This window comes from Bos indicus, chromosome 2 (assembly GCF_029378745.1).
Source record: "Bos indicus isolate NIAB-ARS_2022 breed Sahiwal x Tharparkar chromosome 2, NIAB-ARS_B.indTharparkar_mat_pri_1.0, whole genome shotgun sequence".
NCBI lineage: Eukaryota > Metazoa > Chordata > Mammalia > Artiodactyla > Bovidae > Bos > Bos indicus.
The window spans coordinates 119,002,726-119,016,269 of record NC_091761.1 but is presented as its reverse complement, the minus strand read 5'-3'; the positions used below and the strand labels follow the sequence as shown (position 1 = coordinate 119,016,269).

General features: G+C 43.9%; 1 protein-coding gene across 8 annotated transcripts in view; it reads right to left on the bottom strand.

Annotated features, from left to right (window-relative positions):
* Positions 1-13,544, bottom strand: part of ARMC9 (armadillo repeat containing 9) — a 179,153-nt gene that overhangs the window by 88,879 nt on the left and 76,730 nt on the right. For all 8 annotated transcript variants that reach the window (XR_011562129.1, XM_070773908.1, XM_019978475.2 and 5 more), the window contains one exon: positions 2,233-2,323. Coding sequence is in view for 7 of the 8 variants with exons in the window: in XM_070773908.1 (XP_070630009.1) it covers positions 2,233-2,323 (91 nt within the window). In the remaining variant the exon portion in view is untranslated. The remainder of the gene's footprint in view (positions 1-2,232; positions 2,324-13,544) is intronic.

Sequence of the window (13,544 nt, the reverse complement as noted above, 5' to 3'; positions counted from 1 at the left end):
CCAGGGGATCCTCCCAAACCAGGGACTGAACTTGCACCACCTGCATTGCAGGTGGCTTCTTTACTGCTGAGCCGCCAGGGAAGCCCTGCTATTAATTTCCCCTTGAGGATGGACCCTGGACTGGATGAAAACTCTCTAGCTCTCCCTCTTCTAGGTTTCAGCACAATGCTTACAGATTCATTCTGACTTGATGCCTATGACACGTATCCTAAGGTATTTGTGTGTGTGTTTCTGATCCTCCACCCAAATGTTCAATGATTTTTCTAATTTGGTTATAAAGCAGCAGACTCCTGGGTAATCCTCTCTGGGGTCCTTCCACTGCCTGATGGATACAGAACAGCTTCCGTGCTTGAGACGAAAAAGAACTACTGTAGGCCCTCTATTTAAACTGGAATTTCCGGACCTGAGCAGGTAGATCCCAAGTTTGTCCAAAATACACAAGGTTGTAAGGCTTTAGCTCCATCCACGACAACTTCCTGCCAAAGCGCATCCCTTACACAACAGTAGACTGACCCTTCCTCCTCACATCCATTAGCACGCTGGTCCAAGAGCTAGCTCTGTGTTAGAAAAAGAGGTGCTTCTTGGCCAGGGAGACAAGACACCATGCTTCTTGGCTGCCCGGGAAGAGAATATTGAAAAGGACACAGAAGTGTGTCTTGACAAAAATCAGCCCTGAAGAAGGTTCCCAACCAGAACCTGACCCTGACCCTGCAGAGGACCCCTGGCCTGGGAGGGAGGTCTCAGTCAGTGACCACAGAGCAGACAGGCAACAACTTCTCCAGCATTCCCCCACCTTCCCAAACTGTTGCAGACCCAGAGAATGTTAGGGAGCAACCTCGGCTCCCTTTTATTTATTTATTATTACTTTTATTATTTATATTTTTATATTTTATTATTTATATATTATTATTTTATTTATAAAAAATCATTTTATGATTATTTTTCAACATGCCTGCCTAGCAGAATGGAAGTCAGAAATACAGCAACTGCAGAAAATATAGTTCTATTTGTTGCTCACCTGAACTTGGGATGAATCTAGCTTGCCATAATAACCAAAGGGGAGGAGGTCTGAATGGAAATGGGTCCCCCCGTCTGAAGACAGCAGAGGTTTAACCTCACCAGCTGCTCTCCCAACCACCTTCTGTTGCTGGGGAGCCCTCTAACCTCCTCCTGTGCCTCCTCACTTCTGTGTCTGTCCAAGGGAGGGAGGCGCCACCTTGTCTGCATATGGGAATCGCCTAGGAGTTTTAAACACTATTTCTCCTCTGGGGCTCCCCCAGAGGTTCTGATTTAATTGCCATGGGGTGCTGCCTTGGGGGTTTTCAGATCTCTCCAGGTGACTGCCTGGTTCAGCCTTGGCTGTGAACCTGGGAGAGCCATCTGTGGCGTCCTCCGGGGAAGGACTTTGGGCATCTCCCTTTTGCTTGGCCTTGGTCAAACCTGGCCCTGGGGTTAGAGCAGGGAACAGATGATTCATTTCTTACCTCCACTCAAGTAAGAAACAGGATCTATGCACCTGGATGTTCAGTGATGGGATGAGGGCGTGCAGAAAAGACGTAAGTGACAAACTTGGCCCAGGACCTAAGCAGCACCAGGTGCCTCTGGCACACGTACCAGTCAGGATCAAGGCATCAGGAAGCCACAGAAAGAGCTAAGAGACTCCCCACCACCTGGTCCCATCCAAGGCTTCCTTTCTTGCTTATGGGATTCAGGTGGGTGGTCGCAGTAATGAAAGAAAGGAAGAAATATCGTCCCGGGTAGTTGGTTGGCAACATGGATTCTTCTGGAGTGGATATACGTGGGAGGATGTGTTCACTTTCCACAATGGTTCTGGAAAGACTGGCATCTTTTTTCACTATCTGACCCTTGGGCCCCATTTTATTATGGTTCATTGACTTGAGAACAGCCACCCTACTGAGCCAGGGGAAATACAGTAATTAGGAGGGGGAGGCCCACACAAAGAGAACTTCCAGTTAGAGTTTCTGCAATTGCTTCTGAATGCTTTTTTGTTGACTTAGGCCAAAAGTGTGACAAGAGATTGTTGATCTTGAGACAACATGGCCTTGACCACCTGGCTGAACTTTTGTTTGTTCATTTGGACCACGCCAGCTTCCTTAAGGCCTCTTGAATGAACTCTGAGATAGGACAAGTCCCTTGAAGAAAGCCTGTGTGTCTTTCTAGCACATGTGAAAGACTCAAAAGATAGATGATAGATTCTTGCAGTAAACGGACCTGCATTGAGCTGCTTGATGATAAACTCGATCTGGCGGATCATTTCGGCGTTGCCCTCTTTGATGAAGCAGCGAAGGATGTCTTCCATTCCCTGGAAGCATTGGAGAGAGGAAGAGTGAACATTTCAGTTTGGGAGAAAACTACTTTTTGATGGATAGTTCCACCTAATCAAAAAAAAAAAAAAAAATCCACCTCCCCCATTGTTTTAATGAGGAAAGGATATGCAGGATAAAAAAAATTCCTCTGCTTAGTTCATTCTTTTTTGTTGTTTTTACAATTCACAATGAAATTATTTTATTTTTGCTTGACTAGCTGACTTAATTATAACGCATTTACTTTTTAAAAAGCTATTGTACAATTTTACTGTGTAAGTGCTCCTTTTAGTTTTGGCAATATGCTGTTTTGGGAGGTGGTTTCTTTCCTGTGTTTTCCCTATATTTATACACTGTCATCTGGATTTTAGGGCCAAAAATGGTCTTTGAAAAGTGGAACCATATGCTCAGAGAAGTAAATGAACAAATAGAACCTCTTTTTAAACAGCCATCATTCCCTTTCTATCAAAATAATTATAAAGTCACTACATTGTGCATTACTTACTCTACGACAAAGCACTGACATGAGTTTTCTATTTTGACTAACAGAATTCCCGGGAAATGTAGAGGTAAGATACTGACTGACCCATAAGTATGTATTTCCCCTCCTTCCTCTTCCCTCGTGAGACGTGAATGTGCGGATGCGTATGTATGTGTGTGCTCAATCGCTCAGTCGTGTCCGGCTCTTTGCTACCCCGTGGAATGTAGCCCGACTCCATGGACTGCAGCCCACCAGGCTCTGTCCATGGAGTTTTCCAGGCAAGAATACTAGAATGGGTTGCCATTTCCTTCTCCAGGGGAATCTTTCCAACCCAGGGGTCGAACCTGAGCCTCTTACGTCTCCTGCATTGGCATTGGCAGGCAGGTTCTTTTACCATTAGTCCTGCCTGGGAAGCAACATGGATGTATGGCTGGAGCTAATGAGGCCTTCTTGCCCCTACAAGGAGAAAGTGTATCTAATACTGAACTCAAAGCTGAGGAAACAGAGTCCAGAGGTGCTGGTTGAAACATGAAATCAAGTGACATGTGAACTCTGATCAAGATGTGCCTGAAGCTTATGCCTGTACTTTTCAGTTACATGAGTCATAAGTTGCCTTTTCAGGTAGGCCAGTTTGGAATCAACAGCTCTAACAGAATCAGAGAAGAAGGGCCAAGTGTAGTTTTGAACACAGTGAGTTCCCATCACCTAAAGCAGAGCACTATCTCCTAGAAAGGTTCAATCTGGATCGTAATTCTAGTTTCTCGATCAAATAGCCGTGGGACCTTGGTCAAATGGCTTAACTCCTGCCAGCCTGTTTCCTCAACTATAAAATAAGGATGGCAACTCAAGGCAACACGAGATTTTTAAAGGATGTATACTGGTGTTGGTTATGTAAACGTATGTTTGTGTAAATGCACTGAAGGGAGGGACTTCCCTGGTGGTCCAGTGGTTAAGAATCTGCCTTGCAATGCAGGGGATGGGGGTTCATCCCCTGGTTGGGGACTAAGATCCCACATGCCTCAGAGCAACTGAGCCTTCTAGCTACAACTAGAGAGTCCGTGCGCTGTAAGCAAAGATTCCGCATGAAGCAATGAAGATCCTGAGTGCTGTAGCTATGGCCCAATGCAGCCAAATAAATTAATAAATTTTAAAATGCACTGAGCTATATATGTCAGGCCTGTGTATTTCACTGTTCATAAATTACAATACCTAAAAAAATAAAAGCATCTAATCCAATGATTGACACATAGGAGATGCTTAATAAATGACTGAGACTGCACTTGCTGTGTCTGGTAGGGCTTTGTGGCTCAGAACAGAAAGCTGGTAGGTGAAGCGAGGGAACAAGCAGGGTTCCTGGTGGTCACAGGTGGAGAGGGTTACTACAGAGCATGATAACATTTACCTGGGGGGCAGAGACAGACCAGTCCACGGAACAGAAGGTGAAGGAGTGGCCTGGGAGGAAGAACTGGACAGTCGACAAGGGAAGAGAGTTTCACAGAGGGTGTGGTCAGCAGCACCCAGGCTCCTGGGGAACCAGTCAGACACACCTGGGCTTGTCTATTGTCAGGAGGGCTGCATTTTCTATTTGCCTCCTAAACTGACCTCTTCCCCAGACTCCATCCTGTCCCAAAGTAAGGGCCAGAGGTAGAAGAACGTGGTCAAGTGCAAGCAGAGGGATAAACCCTAAAACACCAAAGGTTAGGATCACCGCCAACCAGCTGACCACTGTCAACATTTTACCTTTTTGCCAGTGGAGTGAGACAAATGATTCATTCAGGCTCTCCATTTTTTTTTTTTTTTTAGCTAGAGTTTACTCTTGCAAATGATTAACTGTTTATATATTGAAAGATCTTTTAATTCTCACTTGATCTCTCTCTTCTGTCTCTAGCTCAGTTGTTACTTGGGGGTTAAAAAAAACACACAAATTCCTTCTCTGTAATTAGGAAGATTATTGGGGGAAGATTTTTTAATAGAAAATTTCTCCATAAGAAATTTCACGTCTTTTAAATATATATTTTTATGTGTGTAGGTGCATGCTAAGTTGCTTCAGTCCTGTCCAACTCTTTGTATGGACCATAGCTCGCCAGACTCCTCTGTCCATGGGATTCTCCAGGCAAGAACACTGGAGCAGGTTGCCATGCCCTCCTCCAGGGGATCTTCCCAACCCAGGGATCAAACCTCGGTCTCTTACGTCTGCATTGGCAGGAGGGTTCTGAACCACTAGCACCATCTGGGAAGTCCATATATTTTTATACTTATTATTAAATGTATATTTAAGAGAAGTGAAATTTATTTTATTAAAATAAGTGAAGTACATAAACCATATGTTTATTTTACTAAGCTAAAATGTAAATTATAGGAATAATAAATCATAAAAATATTTTATCATGAAAGCAATAACATGTCATTTCAGATAATCCAGGCCAAATAAAAATGCCAAGGCAGATGTAAAGGGTAAGAGAGCAGGTATTTGTATATCAGCCAGATACGTGAAAATAAGAATATGAATGTGTGCTAAAAGCAGAGAAACAAGGAATGTCCATTTCTGCCAGCTCGCTGAGATTAGAGACCGTCATAAAGACAATCACACGGAAGACTGTATCTGTATGCAGTACTGAAGGAAAGAAAAGGATGGATCACATGCAGATTCCTCGTTAGGTAAAGGTTCGGGGGTGTGTCCCAAACACTGGAGCCAAACCACCCAGACCAGCTGCTCACTGGCTATGCCACCGGGCAAGGGTTTTAACCTCTAAACCTCATTTCATCACAGCAAAATGGGCACAACTACAGGAACTGCTTTGGGGGCCTTTTGGGAATGAAATAGATAAAGCCCCTGTCAGGGCCTACGACATGCACCAAATACCATCCAGTCCAAGTAATTTCTAACTCTCCTTTCACGCTCAGCAGGTCAGCTCTCTCTAGTGTTCTATTTTGTTCCGACCCAAACAGTCCACACTTATATCACTACGGGTCTTCACGAGAAATTTCTCTTGGGAAATATAAACAGAACTTCCCTGGTGGCCCAGTGGTTAAGGATACATGGATTCGACGCCTCCTCTGGGAAGATCCCATATGCCTTGGAGCAACTAAGCCTCGAGCCACAAGTACTGAGCCCACGGGCTGCAAGCAGAGAGTAGCCCCGCATGCTTCACAACTAGAGAAAAGCCCATGCAGCAACGAAGACTCAGAACAGCTAAAATAATCAACTAATTTAAAAAAACACATAAACATATGTGTCAGGTGCACATGAATACTTTCTTTTAGCAGGGAAGGTATATAGGTTCTCTGCAGAAAACTGGTAAACTAAACTCAGCAAGACCCCCTGGAGAAGGGAAAGGCTACCCACTCCAGTATTCTGGCCTGGAGAATTTCATGGGCTGTACAGTCCATGGGGTTGCAAAGAGTGGGACACGACTGAGCGACTTTCACTTTTTCACAAACAAAGGAAAAGAATTAAAATTATCCACAAGCCCCTACACTCAGACATTAAAAAAACTGTGGACGTTTTGAGATATGCCCTCCTTTTATGGGCACTGTTTACATAACTGACATCATATTGACAATATAAGACTGACTGCTGTTTTTCAACTAAACCCTATGACTGTTTGAATGTCAGTAAATTCTTTATAAACACAATTTTAATAACTATAACAATAATAGCTAATATTTTCCCAATATTTGCTATGTGCCAGGCACTGTTCTAAATATTTTACATGTGTCAGCTCTTTTAATTCTCATAATGGTCTTATGAATTTGATACTAAAACAATACCCACTTTGCCACTGAGAGAATAAGTCATAAGCCCAACGATACACCATGAGGTACTGGGAAGTCGCAGAGGCAACATTCAAACACCGCCCTGGGCTCATCAGCTCCCGATTGACCCTCTGCCTCTGTTCTGACTTAACCAGTCCCTCCTTAACCATGCCTGGCATTTAGTTGTCTCCTACTTTCCACTATGATCAGGAATGCAGTGATGGATATTTTGATACATGAATCTTTGTTCGTGTTCTTGTATGGAGCTCCAGAAGTAGAATTCCTGGGCAAAGAATGTTAATATTTTTTAGGACCGTTATACATATCACTAAATTGCTTTCTAAAAAGGCTGTATAGGGACTTCCCTGGAGGTCCAGTGTTTGGGACTCTGCTCCCAAAGCAGGGGGCCCAGGTTCAATCCCTGGTTGGAGAACTAGATCTCACGTGCTGCAACTAAAGATCCCGCGTCTGCAGCTAAGACCTGGCGCAAACAAATAAATATTTAAAAGAAATACGTAAGTAAAAAAGCTGTATCAATTTATCCTGTCCGTTTTGAATTTTGAAAGGCCCCCTCATCATGGAGGCCATGGAATACAGCAAGCAGGCCTACCATCCATAAGGGACAACTGCTGCAGCTGGAGCTGATGAACACCTGACACAGCTTTCCTACGGTGTGTTCATTTCCCAGAGTGGCAGCCAGACTCTGAGCATTCCCAGGCTCCCCTGAGCGAGGGGCATGCGGGCAGATGACCTCTCGGTCCTGCCGACAAACAGACGTGCTCGTGTGAGACTGATTCAGCAGTGGGCCATGGGAAGAATCAGGCACACAGGGACACACATCTTTGGGAGAGTTGGCTGGGGTGGCATCCGGCCTCTGGGGACAGCAGGGCTGAGTTTCCCGCATGGCAGTGCGAGAATGGCCTGGGGCCAGGGTGCAAGGCACAGCAAGGGTATCTCTGGAGCAGCCCCGTGGGGGTGGGTGGGCATTCCTCCCAGCTCCGTGGCATCTAAGCCCAGCTCCCTGGCTCTCCCGGAGACTCTGAGAGCCTTCACAACTGACCGAGCATCTGGTCTGCTCCAGCCCAGGGCGCCATGTCTGGCTGAGGTTTAGATCCCAGGGAGGAGGTCTGACGCCAACAATTCCCTGGGGGCAAGAAGGCCTTGGAGTTGGCATTAGAGCAGCCCTCTTGATTGCATCTGCTCTCCAGCCCCAGACCCTGAAGGGATCTTAAATTTCAAATAGGCCTCAGGGCACGCATCTATCTTTTTCTTTTTTTTTTTTGGCATTAAGACCACCATAGTAGCATTTGGTACTAATATAATTTTTTTTTTTACTAATATAATTTTTATGTATTCTTTGTCATTTCCCACAAGCACACAAATGTTTTACACAGTTGCAAAAACAGAGTTATTGTAATAATAATGCCATATTCTTCTTTTATCCCCCATTACACAATAAAAAGTTTCCATACTGTCTCATACTGCTTTTTCTAATTATCATCTTCAGTAGCTACTAATACTGTGAGCAAAAGAACTGTAATTTCATGAGCAGGCATTACCACACATTTACATTCTGTTTTTTCACTGTTACAAAAATCCTGGAATGAGCAACTTCATGTGCAGAACTCTTCTCTGCACTGGTAGAAGAAAATGAATGAATCCAAAGCATGGAGGTTTTCATAATTTTTCACATATACTGCCAAACTTCCTTCTGGAATGACTGCGCTGACACGTATTGCAAACACTGGCCTGATCTGAACATCAGCCCTGCCCCATCTTGGCTTTGTGTGTGAGCAGATGCTAAGGTGGGGAGATGACAGACCACGTTCTCCTCACTGTCTGGTTTCCTTTATTACTGTTACATGGAAAAAGGATGTAATACTCTTTTTCAACCTAAAAACTCAAGGATAAGAGTGAAATGAGGGGAGACCTCGGGGTTTTAGAAAAACCCTGTTGAAGCTATAACCTCCCTTAGAGGCCTCTCTTCTAAATAAATGGGCAACTGCTTAGATGATGTGTCCAAAAGAGTTCTCCGTTTGCTTAGGCTTGGATCCCAGTTAAAATGCCAGAGGGAAGCTTACGCTGCTTACACCTTCACCGAATCAGTCTATGCTTTCTGTCTTTCATTTGTTTGGCCGTGCTGGTTCTATTAGCAGGTCGGATTCAGTTCCCTGTTTAGGGACTGAACCTCGGATCCCTGCACTGGGAGCGTGAAGTCTTAGCCCCTGGACCACCAGGGAAGTTCCCCACATTTTCTTTTTAACGTTAATAATTCACAGGGTGTATAGAAACTTATGTCAGAAACTATAAAGGACAATATTAATAGATTTAACTACAGAGTTAACTGCCATATGACCAAAGTCCCATAACTAAAAGACAAATGAAAAGTTGGGGAAATATTTGTAATATATGTCAAAAGATGCTTCCCTGGTGGCTCAGATGGTAATGCACCTTGTCTGCAATGTGGGAGACCTAGGTTCGATCCCTGGGTCAGGAAGATCCCCTGGAGAAGGAAATGGCACCCCACTCCAGTACTCTTGCCTGGAAAACCCATGGATGGAGGAGCTTGGTAGGCTACAGTCCACAGGGTCGCAAAAGAGTCGACAGGACTGAGCGACTTCACTATGATGATGATGTCAAAAGATTAATAGCCCTAATTTCACTGTGATTTCTCTGATCCAGAGATGACTTAGAAGCGAGTGGCAGACAGGCTCCAACATGACCCCACCTCCTGGAATTCATACTCCTGAGTGTCCCCCACACTGTTCCTGGGCTGGTCAATGTAGTGGGAATTCCTAATAATGTACTTTCACAGCCTTGAGAAATTCTACAGAAATAGAATCTAGAAAAACAGCATATATTAAGAAACTATGGTAATCATTATATTTCATGTTTTTCTTAGAATAATCGCCTTGCTACAAACTCCAAGGCCAGACCCAGAAGGGAGTATGGCTGGGATCATGAGTGCATGGACCTTGGAACACCAAGGCGTCAGGCATGAACACTGCTTAAGCACTTGCTGACTGTTTCTGGGACTAGCCCAGAAGGGAATGGCCTGGGGTAAAAACAAGGAGATCTAGACTATGTCAGTGTAGTGTCTTGAGAAAGATAAGATCAAAGAAAGTCTGCAATTAGGAACAAAAGCTGGACCCAGAGTGGACTCTGCACCTCAGGCCAATAGAGGCTGCAGGTCCCTTGACCCACTGTACCAGATTTCGTGTTCTGTCTTCATTCTTGTTGCTCGCTCCCAGGACCATTAGGGCAACAACTGGCGCCCAACGTGGGGCCGGAGCGGAAGACAGCTACAAGCGAAAGTAAAACTACAGCGATGCAGAACCTGGGATAGTTAAGAGGCCTCTGAAAATTCCCACGGGTAAATCCTTCTGGCATTTAATCAGGGTTAAAATGGGAAATGTTGAGAGTGCAGAACACCATTGCCTGTATATTTGTTTACTAAGACAGCTCTCAAAAGTGGGAGGAGCTTCTATTAGTGAAGGGCGATTATTAGAATTGTTGCAAGCAGTGGATAAATATTGCTGCTGGCTCCTGTCAAGAGGGACCTTAGATTTGAAAGTCTGGGAAAAGGTTGGAGCTGAGTTAAGAAAAAGAACATGCAAAAGGAACTCTGCTCCCTGTTTCTATTTGGAGTACGTGGGCATTAGTTAAGTCAGTACTGGAACCTTTGCAGACTTCTGATTGTTTTGATGAAAGTGATGATGACTCTTGAAAATCCAGAATATGTAAAGACTGGGGAAATGGGCAAGCCATCTTCGAAACCTGTTTCCTCGGCTTCCGAAGAAAATGATGAGGGATTTTTTTTTCCTCCGGCTCCTCCCCGCCATCCTCCACTTCCACAGGGGACAGTTGGATTATTGTGAGGAAGATCGGGGCTGACTTCCCAGGGAGTTCAAATTCATACACCGAGTTACAGACAATGATTATGAAAGAGAATTGAAGGTGATGGCGTCTACCACTCTTCCCTGGAAGGTTTCTAAAGTGGATAGGATTGCTCAGCCTCCCTCATTGCTCAGTTGGTAAAGAATCTGCCTGTAATGCAGAAGACCCCAGTTCGATTCCTGGGTCAGGAATATCCACTGGAGAAGGGATAGGCTACCCACTCCAGTATTCCTGGGCTTCCCTTGTGGCTCAGCTGGTAAAGAATCCACCTGCAATGTGGGAGACCTGGGTTCCATCCCTGGGTTGGGAAGATCCCCTGGAGAAGGGAAAGGCTACCCACTCCAGTTTTCTGGCCTGGAGAATTCCATGAACTGTATAGTCCATGGGGTCGCAAAGAGTCAGACATGACTGAGTGACTTTCACTTCACTATGTGGACATAGGACAGTCAGACAAAAAAGAAGGCTCCAGGGCATTTGGAAGCACAGCCAAGGCTGGTATTTTTCTCACTGAAAAGATTTTGGAATCCAGACCCACTTGTCAAGTCAATATAAGTGGCAAAAACATTCAAGGTTCAATAGATGCTGGAGCCAAGGTTTCTATCATCAGCTCTAAACACTGGCCTAAAGCATGGCCACTGGGCCTGCTCCAATATCTATTGCAGGTCTAGGACAGGCACAGGATTAAAACAAAGTGCTATGGTGTTGTCTTGTTCAGGGCCTGATAAACAACCAGCCACCATCCAACCTTATATGGCTGCTATACCTGTCAATCTATGGGGTCGTGATCTCTTGGAACAATGGCATGCTGAGATACATATTCCTCCAAATCAAGAGATCAAGGCCAGTTGCCAAATTGTGTTCTGTCAAGGTTATATACAAGGATTGAGACTGGGCAAAAATCAACAAGGAAGACTATCCTTTGACTACTCAAGATTTCGAACCACCCCACTGCTCGTATTAATCTTCCCCCACCCACACCCATACCTTAATTGGAAAACTGATCGACCTGTGTGGATAGAGCCGTGGCCTCTAAAACAAGAAAAATTGGAGGCTTTACATGAATTAGTTAATGAACAACTGAGCAAGGGACGTATTATTGAGTCCTTTAGCACTTGGACTTCTCCGGTGTTCATTATACAAAAGAAATCTGACAAATGGAGAAGACTTACTGATCTGAGAGCTGTTAATGCTATTATTGTTCCAATGGGTGCTTCACAGCCTGGCCTACCTAATCCTAATATGATTTCAAGAAATTGGCATTTGTTTGTTATTGACCTTAAAGATTGTTTTTTTCACTATTCCTTTACACCCTGGTGATCAACCTGGATTCACCTTTTCAGTTCCTTCCATTAATTTAAAGGAGCCACATAAAAGATTTCAATGGACTGTATTACCTCAAGGTATGCTTAATAGTCCCAGTATTTGTCAAAATTTTGCACCTAGCACAGCAATGATTCCCTCATGCATGTATTATTCATTATATGGATGATATATTATGTGCCTTACCTAATATTGATAGCCTATAGGAATTGTTTTTAAAGCTAAAAGGAATGCTCAGAATGTGCTGGCCTGTATTCGGCTCCTGATAAACTAGAATACACTGAACCTTCTCAGTGCTTAGGAAACACAGTTACCCGTACTACAATCAAACCACAAAAGGTGCAAATACGCAGAGACTCAATGAAAACTCCAAATGACTTACAAAAACTATTAGGAGATATTAACTGGATTCAACCTAAGTTAGGGATTCCAATGTATCCTTTATCCCATGTATTCTCTCTGTTAAGAGGAAATCCAGAGCTTAATAGCTCCTGACAGCTAACTCCTGAGGCTGAGAAAAATCTAGCAATTATAGAACAAGCAGTACAAAACCACCAGAGAGACAGAATAGACCCTTTAGAGCCTCTCCAGTTGTTTGTCTTCCCTACCCCTCATTCCCCTACTGGGTTGATAATGCAAACTGAAGGGATATTCTTAGCTAATTCACAAAGAAAATCTATCACCCCTTATTTACACATACAGCCACTATAATTCTAAAAGGAAGAGAACGTGTTCAGCAACTTACTGGACATGATCCCTGCCTTATTTGCACTACACTAACCTCCAAAGAATTAAACATTCTCTTCAAAAGCCACTAACTTGGCAACTACCTTTAGCTGACTATATTGGACAAATCGACAACCACTATCCTGATTTACCTATCTGGCAGTTTTTAAAACAAACAAGATGGATTTTGCCTAAAATTACTAGTGTCAACCCCATTCCCATTGCTCTTTTCATTTTTACAGATGGCACTACCCGAGGAAAAGCAGGATATACAGGCGCATTTATGCTAGTTATTGCAACACCTGGATATTCCGCACAACAAGCAGAAATTCTGGCTATTACACGCGCATTACAAAATAACCCCCAAGCAATTAATATCTTATCTGATTCTCAATATTCTGCACATGTCACTAAACATAGAGAAACAGCAACTATTACGGATACTATCCCATCCACATTATACACGCTTTTTACAAATTTACAATGGGTGATAAGGCACCGACAATTTCCATTCTACATTACTCAAATTCGGGCTCATATTACTTTACCAGGGCCCTTAACAGAAGGAAATGCTCAAGCTGATGCCATTTTATTTCCAGTCTTTACAGAGGCATCAGCCTTTCATGATCTGACACACTGTAATTCAAAATGTTTAAAAACCAAGTCTCATATCACTTGGTCTCAACCAAAACAGATTGTGCAGACTTGTCGTACATGCCAGACGGTTGCAATAACCACATCTCCAACAGAAGCCTTGGGAGTTTCGCCAGGTGATTCAGAAACACCCGTTTGGATTCCCTCGTGTCATCTGAAACCATATCATATCCCACGGGAGAGACACTTCTCATGAGATGTAGAGGCCCCAGTAATGAGTTTCGAAGGCTTGAGTCTGAGACAGACAAAGACAACGATTCCCCTCTCGTTGACGCATTGGAACAAGATCCCCACTTGGGGACAAATTAAAAGGTTAACACAGAAATCAGAGGAGATCTTAGAAAATGAAGGGAAAGCTGTCACTCCTAACAATCTGGCTGTTTCCA